At 47.4% G+C, this 22,624-nt stretch overlaps 1 protein-coding gene across 31 annotated transcripts in view; it reads left to right on the forward strand.

Annotated features, from left to right (window-relative positions):
* CLASP1 (cytoplasmic linker associated protein 1) overlaps nucleotides 1-22,624 on the forward strand; it is a 132,460-nt gene that overhangs the window by 996 nt on the left and 108,840 nt on the right. For 30 of the 31 annotated variants that reach the window (XM_015868740.2, XM_015868742.2, XM_015868751.2 and 27 more), the window contains exon 2: nucleotides 7,847-8,321. In XM_015868740.2, coding sequence (XP_015724226.1) covers nucleotides 8,127-8,321 — 195 coding nt within the window. In that variant the 5' untranslated portion in view covers nucleotides 7,847-8,126. Of the gene's footprint in view, nucleotides 1-1,588; nucleotides 1,688-7,846; nucleotides 8,322-22,624 lie in introns of those variants that run through there. The other variant, XM_015868741.2, reaches the window with a different exon arrangement.

The following is a 22,624-nucleotide window of genomic DNA, read 5'->3' on the forward strand; positions in this document are numbered from 1 at the left end:
GACATAGTCAAAGACTGAACTGCAGCAGGATGGAACCGTAGCACTGCAATGTTCAGGGTGTTCATCATCGCAGCAGTATTGCTCTGTGTATGGGATGAGCCTTTGTGCTGCAGTGCTGGGCTTGGCCAAGTCCAGCTCCTGCCTCTTTTCACTGTGGAATCCCATCCGTTAGTAGGATGAAAGCCTGGAAGTTACCAGAGGGACGGGGTAACAACTGTATCACCGTCAGCCTCTATTTCATAGTCATGCTTTTTTTAATGACTGCCAGCACAAACAGGATCTCTTTTCTACAGTGATGTGTGCAGCGTTCCTGTGAAGTGCTTGTGATTGATCAGACAGGTTCAGAAATGTCTGTGTTCCAAGAAGAACGCTCAGTCCTTGCCTCACTTGGCTGACAGCAGTGCTAAAAGTGAGACAACAGTGTGACAACGGTGTGCTTGGGGGCCGGGAGGGGTTTCTCTGTTTGTGTGATGTTCCCCAGAGGGACAATTGTAGAGAGTGCATGTGAACAAGTGAGCCGGTCCTCCATGCGCTTCATCTCTGAAGTCCTGTTAGAACCTTAAATCTGAGCTGTAGCTGAAGAGAGCTGCCATTAGGGTACCCGTCATGCCTCATGTTACTTGGATCAGGCACGTGTGTCACTGAGCTTCTCATCACAGTGGCTGGGCCATGGCTGGAGCTTGCAGTCATCACAGCATCATAGAATGGCCTGGGTTGAAAAGGACCACAATGATCATCCAGTTTCAATCCACCTGCTGTATGCAGGGTCACCAACCACCAGCACAGGCTGCCCAGAGCCTCATCCATCCTGGCCTTGAATGCCTCCAGGGATGGGGCATCCATAGCTTTGGTTGCACAAAATTGAAGCTCCCTTCTGGATCCTGATGGGGCTGGGGCACCTTCCAGCAGCTCTTGCCAGTGTGTTACAAATACTGGCTGGTATCACAAGGTAGTGCAGCTGAGTGAGTAGATGAAACCAATCTGTTCATTGATTTCTTCAGACTCTACTAAATTGTAAACAAACAATCTACATGTGAGGAAAGGGGCTCAGTTCTGCCTTGACGAATGGCACCGATTGTGGCAGCCTCATGCAGAACAGCCTCAGCTTTGCCCCTCACGTTGCTCTTCGTTTTCATCAGCCTATGCAGAAGTTTGGAGCATGTTTCTTCACAGCTCTTTCAGTATTTTGGGTTACCTGTTAGCAGTCTTCAGAGCTGTCTGAACCACTGATGTGAGCTAATTAAGAGGTTTTGCACAGCTGGATATCTAGGAACTCAGAAAGGTTCCGTGGCATTTTGCGCTGTTTAGTACCTGGCTCTGTCATAGACCTGTTAGAAAAGCATCATCATCAGTAACTTACTGACAGAAACGTTTGTGTTTCAGGGCTGGGCTGGGTTCCTCTCTCAGCTTTGCCTGCAGGTGCTTCCCATTCCAGGAGCTTTCAGAAAGCTGCATTGAACCAAGGGTGATTTGCTGAAGCAGGGATCTGGTCCAGCTGGAGTCAGGTGCTGACCTGTATTTCAGGGTGATGCTGAGCAGCAGGGAGGGTTCACAGGTGTGCCTGTTTCTCTGCAGGTTATTTCTTACAGCTGCAGTCTCTGAGCTGCCCCTGGAGCCCAGGACCAAAATAAAGTTTTCAAAGTGACTCACTTAGGATCTGCTGGAGTCCCATTCCACGGTGTTAAAGGTACTGTCCAGGCCTGCTGGAGTGAATGTCTTGTTCAGTTTGAAGTGTGTGTGTTCATAGTAGCAGTGCCTTGGTTTTCACAGGCACTTGAGCACTGGCACTTCCCTCTCTGTTACTTGCTGCCAGGGTGATTCTGGCTGGGGCTGACACACAAAAGCCCTACCTCTGTGTTGTGTGCCCCTGACCAGTTATGTATTGCTGGGGATAACAGGCTCCTGGAGGATTTGTGGAATATGGCATTTCTACCACAACCCACTGATCTCTTAGAACTAGATTATCCGGATCTTGTACCCAGCATGTGGTACTATGGGTTTTTATTTCCCCATGGTGCTATCTGGCCCTTGGTTCCTACTGCTGCTGCAGGCTTTGTTTGCAGTGACTCTGGGAAAGGCAATGAGTTTCTGCCCCGTTCCTGCCTGCAAAATAGGCTCTTGGTATTCTCCCACCTTTTCTCTCATTAACACTAAGAAATGCTTTTCATCTCCAAGATCATGTAAATCAGTGGTCTGAGCCTACAAGACTGCATTTGTTGCAGCGCAGATAGGGACTGCGGGACTCAGGTGAGTGCTGGAAGCTCCTGCTGGTGAGCAGGGAATCAATGGGATACCACTCATTTTCAGTGACGTTTCACTTCTAAACCTCCCACAGCTCAGCTTCACTGTCCAGCAAGGCTCCAGGTGCAAGTGTTCTTTTCTTCCCATGTTTTTCCAGCAGATCTCATTGCTGCTGGAGACAGGAGACAGGGTTAAAGCCGGGTGCTGGGAAACTGCCCTGCACTTGATTGTGGTAGGAAGGGAGCCAGACACTTCCATTTTAAAGTACTGTAACTGTATGGCTGGATATCATCCAGAGTCAGTGCTAATTTCGAAGAGGGGAAATTAGGGGAAATCTGTATTAGGAAAACAAAGGCCGTTGCAACTCATGCGTCCTCCTGCCGCACTCTGGAGGAGGGGCTCCTGCTCAGTGCAGTGCTTTCTGTAGTGCCGGGCTGCTGGGAACACACACAGGTTGTAAGCCTGCAGGGTAGTCTTGGCTTGCTGCAGAGATGTTTTGGGAGATTGATGAGGCCTCATTGATATCAGCACCTTTGTGAGCTGTCCCATTGCTGAGGCAGCAGTGCAAACCCTTATGGAGGCATACAAGCAGGCCTGCTGTCTAAAAGCTTATCTTACCCAGGGCACGGTAATGCAACTTTCACAGCCAGTGTCTGTCCTGGAAGGATTGCAGGGGGCTGCAGGGTCTTAGCTTAAGCCCTGGAAATCTTTCAGACATCTTCATTCTGGAAATCTGCTTCAGTTTTCCTTGTGGCAGTGAATTTGTGTGTTGGTGTGGGTTGGCTACTGTCTGTTCTTTAAAGGCAAAGCCCCTTCATAGACTGCAAGCAAGCCTGAAGAACAGCTGGTACATAGCAGGGTCCCAGCAGCCTTCAGCCATAGGTGGTTCTGCAGGTGAGCCCAGCAGCAGGGCTGGAGAGGAGCTGCCTTAGTGCAGCTGGTGCTGTTTGGGTCCAGGGGACACGGCAGGCTCTACAGCAAGGTGAGAGCAGCTACCCCTTCCAATGGTGACCAGCTCCAGCTTATTTGAACAGGAGTTGTTAGGCTGGAACTCTAAGGATCACTGGATTAGGGGGGAGGCTTAAGTACAAGGCAACACTAATTACTGATTTAAAGCAGTCAGTGATTGTGAAATACCCCTGGGCACTAAATAAACATTATCTCCTACATATGGAGCCAGGTGGAGAAAGGGGAGAGCCTCTCCGTGCCAAGTGCTGGGGGGTTTCTCCTGCAAACTGCTGCTTTTTGCATATCTAGGGAGGAGCAGGTCCAGTTGGGTGCTTAGTGAGTGTCCAGCTTTGTGAAGGACTGATACCAAAGCCCCCCTGGGCAGGGCATGGAGAAGGCCATAAGGAGATGGAGGACTGAAGAGGCCCTCCCTTCATTCACAGCTTGGGTTTTGAGCTGCCATGCTATGGGCCCTGGCTGAGCTTTGCAGGGCATGGTTTCCAGGTGCCTCTACATGCGGCAGGGCTCTGCTGCTGGGACCAGGCACAGCCCTCCTGCAGCACTCAGCTGTTGGAGCTGATAAAAGGTACCTGAAGAGTTACTGCATTTGGCTGGGGTGGAGGTTGGGAGGAGCCGTTCTTTGTTGTGGAAAGTCAAGGTTCAAGGCAGTCTGTCTCATATACATGAAACTAAATTTAAACTGAAGCTTGCATGCAGTTATGTCCCGAGACCTGTGAGGGAGCCTTGTTGGCACTCTTGTGTCACTGTGTTACTCATACAGCTGCTCTGCTACACCCCACTATGCACAAAATATTGCACCAAAAAAAGGGCTGGCTGGTTTGGGAGTTGCTGAGACCAGCTTAGAGCTGGGAGCAGGCAGGAGAACCTACAGGAAGGGCTGGCAAGACCTGTGAGGGCAGGTGGAGCATTGCTGCCTGTGATCCCCTGGGTAGCTCTGTGTGGGGCTCAGTTGGTGGGAGCTTGTGACCTGCACTGGTCTATGTGAAGGTGCACATAGACCTTTGGACATAATTGGAAGGTGCCAACCCAACGTGGTGGTTAGAGCAGGGATGTTAGTCTGGAATGAGTGGGATTCTGCTGTGCACTGAAAAAACTTCATTGGGTTACGTGGTGGCATGAAAGTGGGTCCATTTTGGGTAATGAGTATTTCCTTTGTGCTCCTTGAATTGACTTATTCCAATTGCTTTGCTGTAAGTTGTACCAGCTTTGGTGGAGTTACAGTGATAGCCCGAAGTTCCTTAGCTTTGATACTACTGTTCAGTCTGTCAGCTTTCTCCTTTAACTCACCGTTCTGAGCTCCAAGCTGGCTTTACACTTAAGCCTCACTAATGACTTTCTGCTGGATAGCTCTTGGTGGAAAATGTAGGTGTTGCTGGCAGGGACTTTGGCTGAGCACATCATTTTCATGGCTTAATAGTGAAAGAAGGAGCTGTATTTTTGCCATTGCAGATCTGGTGTGGTTGGGATGTTCCCCCTCCTCACCTCACATTATTTAATCTCCATCTTGGTACTGTCAGTCTTGTTACAAGCTGGGAGCGTAGCTGGAGGACCGGGACAGCGCCGTGCTCCAGAGCCTGCATCCACAGCTCTTCTGAAACATGGAGGAGCTCCAAGCACGTGATCTGTGCCACTGAGTTGTTGGTTTCCATGCCTGTGTGACTCTGCTTCAGGGGGAGAGGTGCTACTCCAAATCCTCGCCTGAAATGCTTGTATCCTATAACACTACCCACAACCAGTGGTGATGAGATTGTGCAGGAAAAGAAGTGGCCTCCTAGGGCTGAGATTGTGAGCTTTTTTCCAGAGCATCTGCCCAATGGATTTCAGGTGTGTTGATGGAACGGCTGTGTTCTTTGCTACCTGGGAAGTTCATGTTTTTGAGCCTGGGTCTTGGTTTTCTCAGGAGGTACTTTCATGGGGAAAGGAGGGTAATTAGCAGACTAACTCATGTATCGAAAAGTGTATTAGATTTAAAACAAAGATACAAATTAAACACCTGTTGGCTGGTAGGTGCTAGGCAGCCAGCAGCCCTTCTGGCTTATTGAATTAAGAGATTGTTCTCTGCTTGTAGGCAGAGACTTAGATACTTTCAAATGGAAACTGCATAGAAAGGCTTGAAAGTTGGGCTGTTTCTTTCTCACGGCCCTATGGGCACCTAATGGCTTGTTGGATGTGTTGGGACTTGTCGGTGTGCAGTTAATCAGCAATGGCTATTCTGCGGTAAGTCGCAGTCATTCACACCCTCCTGGAATCTCAATTAATTTCCAGGTTTAAGCAAGTTCCACATTTCCATGTTAAGAGCAGTTAAGGGACTTTCCTGGCCACATCAGCCGATCTCCTGTTGAAAGTGGGATCCAGAAGCAGGCCACGCAGTTAGGATGTTTCAGATAAGTAGGATGTTTCAGATAGGCCGTGCAGGGTGTGATAGACCCTCTAAGGTGTAAGGAGCGCCTTCAGCAAGAAGCAAGGGCCTGCCCTTGCTGGAGGGTGGGGATGGGCCTGTATTCAAAGGCACAGATGAGGAGGCTCAGTGGAAGACTGCTGTGCTTTTGTGATGGAAGTGGCCCAGTTTTTCACCTGTGCCACTTTGGGGAATGGTTTTTTAAATTATTTTTAATTTTTTGTCAAGCTTACTTTCAAACTATCACTTCTTGTTGCTGTTGGCTGCCAGAAATATATTGTGCTCTGTAAGGATGGGAGAGATCAGAGTATTTCAGTTAGTGCTGAGCTGACACAATGGAGAAGCTGCAGCACCAGTAGTACAGAGGAGGTATGGCTCTCTGCTAGTTTGGAACCTGAGGCTCATTTACAAAGCAAGAAATAAGGGTTGCTCTGACTTAGAGTGTTGATTGGGCTGTTGTTGACAATTTCAGAACTGGAAGTCAGTGTCTTACCTATGGTCTGACAGAGAAGCTATAATAGAGGACATGATTGTGTTTCCCACTTAATAGGTAGATAAATAGGATTTATAAAACAATAAGGCTTTGAGATGCTGTCTGGACAGCTCAGGTGGGTGCGCTGGTCAGAGGCAAGTGGCTCGAGCCCCATGGCACTGACAGAGCCTCAGGTGTTGTGTAGATGCAGCTGATGCTTCCTCCTTGCTGCACCAGAGGGTCAGGTTTTGCTGGTGAGAAGGGATTTCAGTCTGAGGGCATCAAGCAGCCCTTCTGGTTGATGGCAGGGCTTGCCAGGCAGTTGGCTGACGTGTGTCCCTGGCTGTACAGAACCAGTTTGGTTCTGTGCACCACTGTCAGCCTGCGGGGATTTGAGCTGGTGGGGGGAGGATCTGTGCTCTGGGGACTCATCCTGCCTGGTGAATCGTGGTGCAGCCTCTGGAGCCATTTGTGGGATGCAGCAGTGTGCAAGTGCGGCCAGGGAGGATGGGGGTGAGATAATGAGCTGATACAGCGTGCTGTGCAAGTGTGCTTTTACTTCCCGGCAAGGGACTTTGTGAGCGTCTCATCTGCTTTCAGACCTGCTTTGCTTTTTATTAACTTTTGTGAAGGCCTTGTTTGCTCAAATGGAAGGTATTTAGCATTGCAGCCCAGTGCTTCCAATTAGTGAGCATGTGCATCCAGCTTCCCTTGTGTACTGAAGCAGGTATCTGCTCCACAGCCTCTTGCTTCACACTGAGCTTGGCCTGCTTTCCTTATTCTGGTGCAGAAAGCGGAGCAGACTTGGAGTTTTGGCTACTAGGCTGGAAACAAAACGGTATACTGGGTTTTTATCATCTCCTACTCAAAGAGCTAACTTGGAAGAGGAAGTGGTTCAGAAGCAGCGTGGTTGCAGTGGGAGCCCTGGCTGGTGGAGGACAGCTGGAGGTCTGTGCCTGGAGGGGATGGTTTGCTGGAGGTAGAGAAAAACCCTTAAAAAAACCCAACAACTTCTAATGCAGTCCCTGGAGAAGAGAGCTTCAAATGCTGGGGAACGTGGCCAAATTCAGACGTGCAACTTTCTGTTCACGAAAGATGCTGTGCCTTTGAGTGGCAGCAAAATTTGGCCTGGCCTTTCTTCTCCACGGCTGTGGTTCTCAGGATGCCGCAGGCCCTGTTGGTTGAGCCGTGGTTATGCTATTGCAGCAGGCCGTGCTTTTTCCTGGGTCTGTGCTTTGGGATGTGTCAGGATTCAGCCTGCAAGCACCTTGAGCACCAAGTATTTGAAAACTGCTTGCTGAGGTTCCTGGAGCGCAGCATTAGGACTGAATCGTGCAGGCAGCTGGTGGCACTGACTGCTGGTGGCCAGCGGTCCAAACAGGATCCAGATGCCGTCCTGCTTTCACTCCTTAATGCAGATGTGTTTTCCTGATGGCCTGTATGAGGGCTTTGTTCTTTTGTAGGTGAGTGGTGATGGTGGCATTTGGAAGAATATTGATTATTAATCCTTTCTGAAGGTCCAGATTTGCTGTCTGTCTCTAAAGCTGCTGCTGGGGATCTGCTGGCTAAGTGCTGTTGTGAAGAATAACCAGGGGTTTTTGTCTTGACCTACCTTGTCTGATTCCTTAAAATAGAACAATGTTCATATCCAGCTTATCGCAGCATTGCAGCTGTATGTGAATAACCTATTTTGTGACATGCTTTCAATCTTTTTTTTTTTTGCTCTGTTCTTAATTTAACCTATAATACTGTTCTTTTTCTTTCAGAATGGACTGCTGAATTGAGAATTATTGCAGACCCAACAGTACAGCACTGCTCATTGCTTCATCTATCACTAGTTATTTAAATTGGACTTTTAATATCCTGCCAGCTGCTGTTCACACACACATGGTGCATTGTTGCCATTCTCAGAATTGCATCTTTGAAACCCAGGCCCTCAGTAACCTTCACTGAACAAAGAGGCGACCTCCTGCGTACGTTCACAGAGGGATTTTTTGGACTGTCTGCCCTCTGGCTTTCTTGCAAGTGCTGTGTTTCTGAGACACTATGGAGCCCAGTATGGAGTACTGCTTAGCGCAGGTGCTGCAGAAGGATGTTGGGAAGAGACTTCAGGTTGGTCAGGAACTGATAGATTACTTCTCAGATAAACAGAAGTCAGCTGATCTGGAACATGATCAGACGATGCTGGATAAAATGGTTGATGGACTGGCCACCTCTTGGGTGAATTCCAGCAATTATAAGGTAAGACTTGTCAAATTACAATGAAGATTTTGATTGTAATTGAATTCCAAGTGATGCTTGATCCAAGTGGAACTTGTGTTGCGTACTTCGTAATATGCTGTTCTGCAAGCTGGTCATTACACTGAATCACCCATCCTGGTCCCATTTCTTGGTAGCTGATTGCTGGTATGATATCAGGGATTCATGGCAATTACACTTCAGCAAACCGGATTTGTTTTGGGTGCTCGTACTCTGTGACATCCTGATTTCTTTGTATGCCTTGGTTGTTTGTGGAACGCTTTGATCATCCTATTAGTTGACAGTGTGGATGATTTCTTGCCATATAAAAATGGCAAAAAGCACATATATACAGCCTGTGCTTTTCATACTGTTCTTAATTCTTGCTAGATTTTTTTTTCTTCTTTTTTTTACTATTTGGAGATAATTTAAGTACTGCTGATCTACTGCAGTTAGCTCAGGAAAGGTAACGAGCATGTACGTTCTCTTGAACTGAACAACCTTGCATCCACAGCAGTGGGATGTGGAACTCAGCTGCCTTGTTATCCCTGTCGTGTTGCTTCTGCTCCCTTGTCTGCAGTGTCCTCAATGGGGAGGGGTTTGCAGCTGTGCTTTGGAGAAGTTGCGTTCTGGTTGTTTCCCAAGGCACGCTGACAAAGCTGCTGGGATACTTGCACTGTTGTTAGAGGGAAGACCAGGAGGGTTTTGGTATTTTCTGGTAAATCCAGAAAAATCTGTGAGTAAAAGCTCCTACAGACCTGATAGTGAAGCTCATTAACAGGGTTATTGTGGAGTTCTATCCAGAAATAAACCAGTGGTACTTCCATACTCGAGTGGTTCCACTCATGTTCTATGGGTGGCGTTTGGTTTCATTTAAGAAGTTCTAGTGAGGATAACGTGGACTTATCTCAAGTTTCTGGAGACTGTTTTCTCAGTAAATGACTGTAATCACATATGTGAAACTTTTGAGTGGGACAAGCAGAGACTACCTGGAGTTAAGTGATATTTATTTTAATATCTTGCTAGTGTTTCATCTCAATATACCAATCTCTTTTGTTTTAGTGCCTATGTTTATATTACTGGTACTTTTCCTTCAGACTGCTGTGAAATGTGACATCTTTGGCATAATTCAGCTCAGTTTGCACTAAAGGGAGCTTCAGCTGCTGCTGCTGTGCACTTGGGGAGGACTGAATTGTCTTTGTCATTGGTTTGAGCTGTGTAAGTCATGACCATCACTGGCAGTTTGAGACTTTGGTGTTTTCATACACTATTTTTATTTAACCTGACAGTATTTTGTGAAGCACTGAGACAGGAGCCAATACCATCTTCTCTTTCACATGGGAATAACTAAAGCCTGCACTGAGATGTGTGAAACTAGTGGTGATATTAGGGGCTTCAGTGTATTGTCTCGCCTTCACAATCCAATAGCGAGGGGGAGGGTGGTGAAATCAGCAGGGAGTCATTGGCAGACCACCTTACTTGGAGCTGCTTGGAGCAGCATTTGGTATAATCTTGTCAGGTAGGTCCAGGATCTCCTGATGTACATGTCTGTGGTCAGTGTGACTTCCTGTGTGTTCAGACTGATGAACCAGCGATGTTTTGTGGTGGGACGCAGAGGATTGCATAAAGGATCTTAAGGTGGTGTTGATGCTTCTGGAGGTGAACTGAGGGTGTTTAGCAGTGACCTTCTCTTGGCATCTCATTGAAAAATGGTAGGAGAGAGTAGTTTGAAGTGAAAATAGGTAAAGAACTTTGTGAGATTTGTTGCATTTTATTCTTAAAAAGTAACCATTATTTTGGAGCTTCTGTACTCACTTCAATTGCCAGGGGGAGGATCATCTCCCCCTTGCATGGAACAGTCCCTTTGCTCCAGTGCAGCTCAGTGTGAGTGATGCTCTGTACCCCGCAGGTTGACCTATAAGAAATGTGAGGAGCTGACTCTGGTAACAGGGCCCAGAGCTGAGGATGTTTTCTCTCTCAGGGGTCTTCCAGATGAACCCGGTGCATAGACCACATCTGTCCGGATGTGAGCTGTGCCCTGCTGTTGCTGTGTGTGGGACTCCTGATTTGATTCTTCTGCATCCTGATGGGTGTTGTTACTTACAGAGATACCACGCTCCTAAAAATGAAACACGTGAAGTATTGCAGGGAAATTTTATTTCCCCTGACAGAACTCGTAATGGTGTTAGAGAAGGCAGCCTTCCTTTCTCATCTGTGTGTGCGTATCAGACGTTACAAGAGCATGCTTCACTAAGCTGAGGAGAAGGAAAGCTTACATAAATTAGCTGGCTTTCTTTAAACTCCGCACTGAATAATGTTTTTGGCTTCTCTAATTGAGGGGTAGAACAGATGGTGCAGGCTTAGTTTAAAGTGGCATCCATTAGAGTTACTTAAGCTGATGAATGGTTGTTCTCTGTAGGCATAAGTTTGTTCTCTGTACCGTGTTTATTTTGGATGAAATTCAGTGGAAAAAGTCCTGATTGAAGAAGCAGTTATCAAACATGGATATGGACTAAGATGGTAATTTGGTAGGTGTGCTCTCTCGAATACTTAATCCATAGAGAAAGGAGTCTTTGGCATCTGGGGAAGAAGAGTTAAAGGGCTCCCAAACAGCTGTTAGCTGGGGATGCTGAGGGATATGTGAAGATCAGTGATAGTTGCATTCATTTAATGGTTTCTCTCCAGAAAGCCTCTTTACTATGGAGAGGTAACACCTAATGAAAAGAAAGATGAACTAGAATTATTCTATTGTCAAACAGGCATGAGAAAATGGGTCACTGAGAGTGGTTTTGAGATCTGTACCTGAATGTGTATGGTCATATTGCAGAATGAACTCTGACTCCAACTCTTGTGTGGGGAGAAAAGCTGTCTCAGAAGGGCTAAGAAATCATTGGGCTTCAACTGTATTTGCAGAATATGGCCCTGATTTTTTAGACTGTGGTGTTGGCAAGCTCCTGATAGGTGGGTTTTCCTGCCTGAAACCTAGGAAAGAGCAGAAGCTTGGCTCCAGGATATCCAGTTTCCTGTAGGCATTGAAGTTATTTCCCTGCAGCTCCCAGGCCAGCTAAAGGACTGTTCCTCTGTGTGTGCAGTGCCTGCCTTTCTGACTGCTCTGTGTGGCAGCTGTGTAGCAAATCAGCACTGAGAACTTCCCTATGGATTTATCTTCCCCTCTTCCCAGGTAGCAGTGGCTCTGGGTTGTTCTGCCAGCTGAGGTGGGGGGAACTGGGCAGTGGGGTAGTGATGTTGTTCTGACTGGTTTATGAAGTGCGTTTGTGCTTCTGGTTGTGTATAGCAACAACAAATACGCCTGTGATCCCATGTGGAGCAGACAAGAGGATCTTTCAGTTACTCACCAAGATGTTCTGAAATGAAATATAAATAGTGAGAACCCACAGAAATCCTTAGGGAGCATGGACGGCCCTGGTGTTGAAATAAATAGGACAAGAGTTTGTTCTTGTAATGGCATGAATTTGGGTAGGGTCAGGCCAAAGGTCTGTGTCACTTTGTGTCTCTTCTCTCTGGGGCTCACACTGGGTGGTCACTGATGACTGTGCTCACTTGTATATCCATCTGCCTTGTGGCTCTGAGCCCCCTCTCCTGGTTTCTGCTCCAGTCCCTTTTCACTTTGGGTTTTACTGCTGGGATGGGCAATGCAGCAGCCGCTGTGCAGAGGCTGTGATGACCTGCCCTTAGCTCTGCAGTGTTGGGTTGTGAGGGCAGACAGACAGAGCCAGCCCCGGGGTCTCGCCACCATCACAGTTACTAAATAGAGAGGACAAAGCTATTCCTTTAATGCTGGTGTAGTGTGTCAGCTGCAGCACTGTGCTGCTTGTCACTGTTATGTATTTTTTTTCTGGAGGTCTCGCATGATTTGCTGTCCCATGGGAAGCCAGGGGGTACATTAACTGGCTGCAGCCTGAGGGTCACAGCTGATGCCTGTGTGGAAAAGGCAGATTATTGGGGATTTAGTCCCTTGGTGATAAGGGCGCACTAATGCCATTGTGCAGGGCCTTACTGGGCCCTGTTGTGGAATGTGCTGTGCGGTGCTGGCTGTGTGCTCGGGGAAGGAATTTGGGCTGGAACAGGTGCAGGGAAGGGCCAGTGCAGTGCTCAGGGGGCTGGAGAGCATGGCTGGCCTGAGGAAGCTGAGGGCTCGGCTTGCTTAGCTTGTGGAGTGAAGGCTGAGAGGGAGGGAGTGTGATGGCTGTCTATAAATATACATCAGAGGGGTGGACGTGGGGTGGGGGGAAACTGTTGGAGCTAAAGGGCAAGGTTAGCACAAGAACAGATGGGTAGGGACAGGCCAGTGTAAATTTAGGCTGGATGTGAAATGAGGAACTGGAAAACTCTTAAAGAGGAGTGGATGAGAGTAAGATGTCTATTTGGTTTTAGGAGTGATTGTGCAATGATTTGGATAGTTTATAAGTACATTATAGAATAAATTAAAGAATTCTCAAGTCGTGGGGATAGTGTAGAGCATACGAATGATCTATGCTTGGTACAATTACAATAATGTCTCTTCCTTAATAGTCTGCCTGAAATAGCATTGATGTATAGTAATGCAAATGGATACGTTTATTTCATCCTGGCACTTAAATAAAGGAAAAAATCAGTGTCCATGGCTGTAAGTGCAGCTACGTTAGTTCTTAGAGGAGCAGCCCACTGGACTACACTGTGTATAGCAGGATGCTTTCCCTTTCAGGTAAGCGATTCTGGCTCAGCTTCCCTTTGGCAGCAGCTTCCTTTGAGACTGAACGGTGAGATTTCCTGCAGGGCATCGGGACAGGCTGGTGGGGCTGCAGGATAATTTGCCTCTGTTTGAATCCCGTGTGCTCTGTGACCAGACCCCGAAGCACATGAGGGGAGGTGTGGATCACCGTGCAGACAAGTCTGGTTTTCTCCAAGTGAATGCTGCCACCTACAAATGGTTCATTACTTCCGAGATCAGATCTCATTTGTAATGAGACCGCTCTGTTGTTCCTTGTTTGGTTCTGCATTTGTTGCCAAATATGAAACTTTAAAACAAAGCAACATTTGAGTATTCACAACCCAGAGCACAGTCCCAGTTATCAGAGCGTGGAAAGCAAGATCGGTTCTTGATTACAGCGTGGCTGGCAGTTCAGCTGGAGGAAGGAGCCTGTAGGATTGGGCCCTGAATTTTAAGTGTGAGATAATTTTCTTACTAAGTAGCGCTTTTTCATCTCCAAAAGTAGCTTATTTGAGAGAGCTTGGTGAGACAATGTGAAATGAGGTGGTAGAGCCCTGTCCTGCAGTGCCCTTGTTGTAGTGCAGGGCGGGCATGGCGTACAGGCTGTGGGCTGGCAGCATCTCTGAGAAGTGGGAGCAGTGCAGGGTTAACCTTGGTGGTACCACTTTGCTTGCGGTGAGTTTGTGCCTGGCTGAGTGGCTGAGAATTGGATAACAGCAAACACAGAGAAGCTCCAGTTGCTTCCACTCAGTGCGTTCTGTAGTTGCACCTCTGTTGTTACTGTAAATTGTATGTTAGAAACAGCTCTTACTACTAATTATAGTAGTTCTTTGTCAAAATTGTATTCCACTGGAAGGTAGTGATTCTTACCTTGTATTATTCTCTTGGCTCCCTCTTTGACTAATAGCCGGTGACAGTCATGCTGGCTCTGATTGGAAGCCTTACTGCAAACGGAGTGAGTATGGTCTGTGCAGTGACACGTAACAAATACCTGCTTTTAACAGTTAGGAGCTCTTTGCTTATTCAGTGCTTAAATTAAGAGAGATGTCCCTTGTTCGGTGTTATTTATAGCTAAACGTAAGAGGCTTTTCCTGTTGTTTACCTGACTTTCAAGAATGCAGTTCCTGTATTTCTGTTCTAAATACAGGTGACTCTGCAGCTTTCACATAGGAGTAAAGCACACTGAAGTTTTGGAGAGAATCCTGTTTGCTCACGGTTGATGCGGTTGGCCCCATTGCTCCTTACTGCTTGTATCCCTGCTCTGTGGTACGCAGCACATCTGGACACATTCCTATGTCAGTTTAATTAGAGTGCTGAGGACAGAACAGCCCTTGGGTGGGTGCTGCGGTGTACTTCTGGCTTAGTGAATGAAGGCCCTGGAGAAGGTAGCTGTGTAGATCATTTAGCTGAGAAATACAAGGGAACGTAGCAGTGCTGGGCCCTGAGGGATGGAGAGTGCTACTGATGTGCTGCTTGCACTGCGTGCCTGAGCTGCTGGGCCTGCAGAAGGAATTTCTCTTTGGATGCTGTGTGGAAAGCTGTAACTATACACAGGTTTTAGGAGGTACCTGCTCTTACAGGTTGCAGTGCCAGCGGCTGAAATCATAATTTGTTTCTCTTGTGCTAACTCTGGAGTTTGTTACTGTTGCTTTTTAATGGCTGTGAAAGTGGATGTGGTCTCTGAGGACAAGCTGACTGAAAGGAGAATGGGAAATTAGGTCTGGAATGTGGGAGACTGGGATGATGTGGGGCTGGAGGAGCAGAGGGAGTGTGGAGCCATGTGAGAAAAGGGGCAAGGCTAAGGAAGGCTGGAAGAACTAAGGCTGGGAAATAGGCAGAGCTCAGCAGGGGAGCTGGCTTGTTGGGGTGCCAGCTGAAGCGTATGTGACTCTGATGGGCTCAGCACACCAGAGCTGAGGCAGAGGCTGGTGTTAGCTGGTGCCTGTAGGACCAGGCCAGGCTGTGGCATCTCCTTGTGCCTTCACCCACATCAGCTACGTGCAGAGTTACCTGGCAGCTTAGTTCTTCTTCCAGCACTATGATTTGGAACTGACAAGTATGCGTTCTCCACACCACTGCCTTTTTGATGTAAATGCATGTGAGTTGTTGCATTAACTTTTGTTCTTTTTTCAGGAAAACTTAGAAAAGTGATTCTTATAAAGAGCAATTTCTACAATGATTTCTGTGATTTGAAAAATTCTTGGTATTGCTTTGTTCACTGTGGTAGGCAGAAATTAGGGGGATTTAAGAAATGTGTTCTTTTAGCAGCTGTAATAGCTGTGAGCTGACAGTTCAGTGTGCCTGTGTGATGAGAGCATCAGTTGGATGTGTCCCTTCTCCTGAAGGTCCACGGTGAAAGAATTAAAGTGTTTCTGGGGAAGTGTGCCTTCTTAGCCTGGCTTGCACTTCAGGCATCTGAATGATGTGGTGTATATCTCCTTCTGTCAAGAGCCTTCAGTCTCCAGCACATAAGAAATTTCTTAAGACAGATTTGGAGTAGTTCATGGCCTGCAAAGGACTGTCTTGCAGGCTGAGTGGTGTTGGCAGCTCTAAAGGCGCCCTGTGGGGATTGTGGGGATGGTGAATGAGGTGGAGAAGAGGTGAGCTGCTGGTCTGAGAAATGGGGAGTTGTGGAAAAAGACAAGGATGGATAGCCTGCCTTCCCCATGGCATATATGCTCTGGGAGGACAGGTTGTCGTGTGCCTTTTTTAATTGAGGGTGTGGAGGTAAGCACACAGGCAAAGGGAGCTGAGGGCAGGGCTTCAAAATGATGCTCACTGGAATGAGAGGTGGGCCAGCGAATACTTTGGGGAGGGCAGAGAGATTACTGCAGACTGTTTATCTTCCTGCTTACTGCAAAGCTATCATCAGCAGCTGTAGGTGACTGGCACCTGTAAGCTGAGGGGGAGGGAAGGGAGGCATTGCTGGGGGCTGCTCTCTGGGGATTAGGCGGGCACTTAGGGCTGTGGGAACAGCCGTGTGATGATAGAGTGTATGCCAGAAAACAGCTCTGCAACCAAACTTGGCTGAGCAGCAACTGAAAGTTCTCTAGAGCTGCCTTCTTTAATCAGGAAAGGTGTGGTAGGGCTGGGACAATGGCGAATCTGCTGCTTCATTGACAGCCAGCTCTTGCTGCCTCTGAAGTCAGGCAAAACAAGTGACCCCAGCAGCTGTACAGTGCTTCTACAGAACAGAAGATGGGGAGAACTTGTGTGGCTGTTCATGTTCTGTGTTGAGCTTTTCTGGGGACAGGAATTGACATGTGGACAGTGTGAGCCCCTTTGGTGTGCGTGCAGTACTGCAGCTCTGCCACCTGCGGAGCTCAGAGCCTCATTTTTAGGGAGCTATGAAGGATAGTTAGAAAGAAGTGAGACCGCTGCCTATATGCTTGCATTTGCTCTGGAGTAACCCACAGCTTTATCAGAGAGGTACGAAGGTGATGTACGCTTCAGAAGTTTGGAAGCTGCTGCGTGTGAATCTCGCTGGGGTGGAGGATCCTCGTGTCTGCGTTTTCCTGTGGTGTATGCAATGTTTGTACTGTTAACAGAAAATAAATCACTGTGCAGAATTCTTACTTCTCATCTTCTTCCTTTATTTGATTGGAAGCTCCTATATCAGATTAAGTCCCAGTGCTGTTCCAGAAGAAACGCTCTGTTCACAGAACATAATTGGTGTCGGTGCAGGAGGGAACTGGTTGGGATTCCATGAACTGTACTGTGTAGGCTGTCAGATTAACTGACCTAATGAGCCCCTTCTGCCTCTAAAAATCAGATTTTGGTGCAAATAATAGAGGAGTAAAGAGGTCACGGGCTTTGCTGGCTGTCCTTTAATGTAGCTTGATGAGAGATAACACTGTTTTAAATGAGTTTTTGTTCTCTTGTCCTTGCTGTTTCCTTTGCCCTTCCCAGAACAGTGGTGTGAGAAGGCTGTTCCCTTGCTTCCAAACAGTGCTGGTCTGACATTCTGTGTTCTGTTCTCGGTTATTTTGGAGAAAACTGAGGATCTCCTTTGACTTGAACAGAATCAGTGTAGGTGTAACTAGCAGGGAAAAGAGTGACTGGCTAACCAGAATCACTAACTGGGTGTCATTTGGAGTCTTTGGTCACAAAGGGGAGTTGTGCTCTGCAGCAGATGTGAGAGCTGATGAGGGGCTGTGAGGATTGCCCCACAGCCACGGTGTGCCTTCATCCTTGTAGGGCTGGAGGTGCATTGTGTCCCTTGGGATCAAAGCCTGAGGGCTTGGCAGGGTGAGAGGTGGGAGCTGCCCCCAGGTGAGACTGAAGAGTGTCCTCAGTCACAGGATCTCTGTGCTCACTGATGGGTTCTGTGTATTTGCAGCTGTCATTGTTAGGCTGCATGTGGATATTGTTTTTGTGTTTGTGTCTGGGTTTTGAACCTCTGTTGCTCAGTGTTCATTTTAGAAGCGCTTGCATACCTGCAAGATGGGTCTTATTTTTCTTTTATCTAGTATCAAAAGATGAAAAAGAAACTTGAAAAGGAGCATACCTCCTTCATTTGACTTGCACAGCGTCTTTCTTCCTTATTGCTGTGAGCTCCAGCTTTCTGCTGAAAGCAGGTTTGTGTCTGTGCTCAGAGAAGAGCTAAGGGGAGTTAAGTGCTCCTTTCGCAGAGGTTCTGTCAGTCTCTCAGTTTTGTTGGTGCTCTTTTGCTAGTAAAGAACAGTATGTGTTCAGCCTGCACTAAAGGAAGGACATTTGAGCCTCATATGTTCATCTTTGCATAGTTTTCTTGACTTGGGTTGTCTCAGACTGTGACGATGGACTATGCCTCGTGTAGTGATCTAAGGTAGTGTGAACTGTGTCTGCCTGGAGCCCTGCTGCTGTTGATGTCTGAGAGCTCAGGCCTTTGCCAGAGCTGTTCAGTACTTAAGCAAGCAAACAGAAACCCCTTCCTCTAAACGATCTTGCCTGGTAAGAGGAACCTCTGTTTCTCCTTGCAAGATCTGATGTGGAAATATTTAATGCACGTTCATTTCCCTTAATATGCTGAAAGTAGTTGGAGATGCACTGCATTTCTGACTGGCATAGTTAAGATAGGCGCATCCTGAAAGTCTTTGATGCTAGATCAAAAGAATGGAAGGATGAGATTAATGTAATTCTTTTTTTTTTTTTTTTCTTTTTTCAGTTCTGCTTTTCATCCAGAAGGATCTGGAATTATTTTCAGACCTGCAAAATGGCCAAACCCATCGCTTAAGCATGCAGCCTCTCACCTGATTTAATGATAGACTTGGCACAAATGTGCTTTCTTCTGTCAGGGGAATTGGATTGCTTTACATATTGATAGGATGGACTTCAGTCACCAGGCACTAATGGGGAGGCTGCATGTGTACCCTAGTTCACAAATGAAGAGGCAGGGCAGTCCTACAGCAAACACTGGAAATAGGCCGGTGAACTTCTGCTCTCTCTGGCCCCGACTGCTCACTGGGAAATGAGTGAGGCTCAGGCCGGGCAGCTTGGCTCTCTGTGTGTCAGCCCACAGCAAGATGTGACTTCCCAAGCCGACAGTGTCCTTGTTCTGCGGCCCTGCTGAGGGTGTGTGCCCTGCTCGTGCTCCTGAGCTGGGCAGGAGCTCAGCAGCTGCTGCTGCTTCTGCCTTTCTTTGACTTTATTCTCTAAGATTTCTCTTCCCCAGTCTTTTTCTGAAGCTATAAAACTCAGGTTTTGTTGCTGGGAAGGCAATACCCTTCCAGGAAAAAAGCCGTTTTCTCTTGCTGATGTAGGTGCACAGGTGTTGGAGCTAACACCACTTGCAGCTGCTTCTCGTTCCAAGTTTATGATGCTTTGTTCCCCAAGGTCTAGAGGAGCGTGCTTAAAGAAGGGAGAAGCGTGTTGGCAGGATTCAGGCACTCGGGCTGCTCTGCTGGCCTTGTTCCTAAAACCACCCAAGTGAATTTGCTCAGGAGCTGCAGGAAGGGCTTGACTGCTGCTGAGCTGGTGGCTGTAGCAGCGGTTCCTGGTGGTGCCTCTGACACCCCTGGGCTCTTAGGGAATGACTGGAGGGTCTGCACTGCAACTGAGCAGTGCTGTGTAGACAGAAGAGCCAGCCCAGCCTATTTGCAGGATCATTAAGGAATGGAGGGTTTGGTGCCTATCCATAGAAGAATAAATTCCTGAGACCCTTTTAAAATACATTCTTCGTTTGATTTGACACCATTTAGTACAGGAGAATTGAAATGTCCCTAATGAACACTGCAAGCCTAAAGTGAGTTTTATATTGATTTGGGTGGCCTGGAGACTTCCTGAATGTTTTTAGCTCACTGGTAGTGTTGCAGAAAAGGGTTCAATTAACTGGGAATGGGTTGGCCTATGTTAGTCTGGCTTCAGAAGCAGGTCTCGCTGTGGCAAAGCAGCACAACTGGGTTGTATTGCAAAGGGAATCAGTTCAGAGCATGCTGAATGTGCTAATGTAGATTTTGTTCATACAATATCCACATGTGTGGTCTGTGAAGTTAGATGCATGGGTGTTTAGAAAGCTCTTCTGAATAGCCAGAAGTGTATTCTGACCTATTGTTTGCTGTTAAATAATGGATGTCACAAATATGAGTTTTATTGGATCTCGGAGCAGCTCTGTGATGGAATCCAAATGCCTCCTTGTGTCTTGCAGAAAGAAAGAAGCGTTTCTCAGAAGAGCTTCCCTTGGCTGCCCTGCCAAGAAATCTCACAGCACACGTACTTCTCAGAGCCAGGCCCACTATGGTTTTGTGATGAAGAAAAGTCTGCTCTTTCTGTTTAAGTTGGAGTTGCTGCTGTGGAGTTGGTGAAGGAGTCCTGCAGGGAAAGGAAGGAGGGATGTAGTGTGAGTTTCAGACATGGGGAGAGGGAGTCTTAGGCTCACCTCAGCCTTAATATCTTCAGTCAGACAGTTGCCCGGCCTATGCTTAAGATAAATGATGTGATGGTTTCCAAGCCTCCTGAATTACTTGGTTTCAGTGTCCTCCTGCTCTTTATGCTAATTTCTTTCCCAACTAACCTAAGAGGATTTATCTTTATCCTTCTTTTAGAAGGAAAAGTTGATTACCACCCTTCTTGGAGTCCATGCGAGCAAAATCTCTTCAGTGTTCCCACTGCAGCTGTTTGCCTGCTTGGCAGCTGAAACTGGAAGTTTGTACTTCGGTGTGGAGTGCATGGGCAGTGCTTGGCTGTGCTGAGACATCTCTAACTGCTGGGTTTGGTGAGGTTCTGAGATCGAGGCACTTCTCATCCCAGGTAGATGCTGAATAACCAAAGGGTTCAAAGGCAGGTAGAGCTGCACAAAGGCAGGGTCCTTGCTGATGCCTTCCTCTAGTGGTTTGCATGCCCTGGAAGGTGTAACATCGTTATTTAAGAAAAGATCCTCTGGAGAAGTCTTTGTTTTATGCTTGCTGCTCTGGTTTCCGTGCTCTCCAGGTTTCTGCTCTAGCTCTATAGCGGTGTCATTAACAAAGAGGAGGTGGGGGGAGATGTGGGATGGAGCTCTAACAGCATCCCCGTGGGCAGAGATACTTTTAATCTCTGGAAAGGCACAGCATGTGGCAGGGAAAAGAGCAGGCTGGCAGATGGGGTGCGCACAGCTCCAGTCGTACTAAGGAGACAACGTGGTGAAGCTTTCGTGCTGTGGCAGACAAATGGGTCACAGTGTTGATTTGTCACCCCGGGTGTAGGAACTTGTGCTACAGCTGAATGCGATGAGATGAATTAAAGGGATTTTTGTGAAAGATGAGGCAGTCGATACATGTGCACTGAGAACATAACCCTCAGAGACAGAAGGGCCCAAGGCAGTCTGAATGAAATTCTTGCCTGCACAGCCTGGAAAGCTATATTGATAGAGGCCAGAAGAACATAGCGAGTGCTTGAAAGGAGCAATTGGTGGCTTTTAGGTCTGCTTCCTTTGGCTCGGGCTCTCCTGTTTGAACTTTGTGGAAAAGGAGAGCTGCAGTGTTATCAGTGGGGCACGATGTGCCGGGCTGGCTCTTTGCACAGCGCTCAGTGCAGCAGCTCCAGGAGCACAGGCAGCAGAGGCTCAAAGTTCAGAATCCCCAGCTGTGGGTTATGTTGCACCAGGCTGTTTCTTGCAGTTGCTCTGTGGGCTGGCACATGGGTTCCTGGCCCAGGAGGGCCATTAAGATCTTCCCTGATGTTGTTTCTTGCCCCCTGCCAGCTGCGCCTCCTGTGGAGGGACTGGAGGATTGGAGCCGAGCCCTGGCTGTGCTGTGTGCAAGTCAACTGGCAGCCTCCTGGTTCCTGTCCAGGAAGCAGAATAGCATCACTCCGTGTCCTCACAGAGGCATTGTCAACTGGAAGAATGTTATTGGCCTGCATGTTATTTTGCCTGCATGCTGCCTCACGCAGGCAAAAGGAACAATACAATTAGTGCTGGTGTTGATGGGTATTACAGCCTTCTCAAGCCCTTTTAAGAAGGGATTTCAGCTTAAGCTCTGAGGAGCGGGGAGTGAGACTGCTTTGCCGTGGTGTTGTTTCTTGCTGAGTACAAATGACACCAGAGGTGCTGGTGCTGCCATATCCTGACTTGTACTCCAAATTATTTAGTGAACCAGGGGAATTTTGTGGTAAAACGATGCAACTGAATTAGTCTGTCTTACAAAGTAAAAAGTTTTCACTCTCTTGGGTTACTTGATGAGTCACTTCATCCAAGAAACCAGCAAGGCCTACGTCAGGTCAGCACATAATTGGGCGACTCTTGAAAGAGCATCCAGGCTGCCCAGTGGACTCAGCTTAGGATCCAAAAATGTGTTTCTGCAACTGTTTTTCTCCCTCCTAGTAACATTTGGGTAGTCTTCAAGGTCTGAATGAAGTCATCTGCGGGTAAGAAATGTGCAGCGACTGCAGATTGCTGTGCCCTGTTTCTGGAGAGAAAGTTGTGGGTGCAGACAACTGCACCACCTCATGCTCTGGGTTTGTGCCAGTGTGATGGGTCAGAAGCAGCCTGCAGCAGCAAGCACCAGCTTGGGATCACAGAGGAGTAGGAGCTGGAAGGGAGCTCTGGAGATCATCTAGTTCAACCCCTTGCTAAAGCAGGTTCCTTGGAACAGGTAACTCTTTACCATTAGGAAATATTACTTCTCAAAAAGGGTGGTGAGGCACTGGAATGGACTGCACAGGGAGCTGGTGGAGTCAGCAACCCTGGGAGTGTTCAAGGAGCGATTGGATGTTGTATTGAGGGACGTGGTTTAGTGGAAGCTATTGGTAAGAGGACAGTTGGACTGGATGGTCTTTTAGGTTTCTTCCAACCTTGGTTATTCTATGATGATTCTATGATTTGCTTGACAGAAAGTCAAAATGTGCCAGAAGAGTGCAGGGCCTGTGTCTCTTGCAGCTATTTTCTTTATAGAAAGAGTTAATGAAGAATCTGTGCTTTGCTTCCATGGTGCTTCGTGTTTGAGGCATCTTCTTTGATGTCTGAATTTGAAGAGAAGGAACAGAATGTATATATATGCTCTCAAAACATTTTAAGTCCTTTGAAGGAGAGAGGAGAAATCTCTTTAAATGGTGATGTGTGTGCACAGAGTAGCTCTGCATGGTTTTTTCCCCCCCTGCACGTATAGATCTTAGGCTGAACTTTATAACTGGCCCGCAT

Source organism: Coturnix japonica, chromosome 7 (assembly GCF_001577835.2).
Source record: "Coturnix japonica isolate 7356 chromosome 7, Coturnix japonica 2.1, whole genome shotgun sequence".
Classification (NCBI taxonomy): Eukaryota; Metazoa; Chordata; class Aves; order Galliformes; family Phasianidae; genus Coturnix; species Coturnix japonica.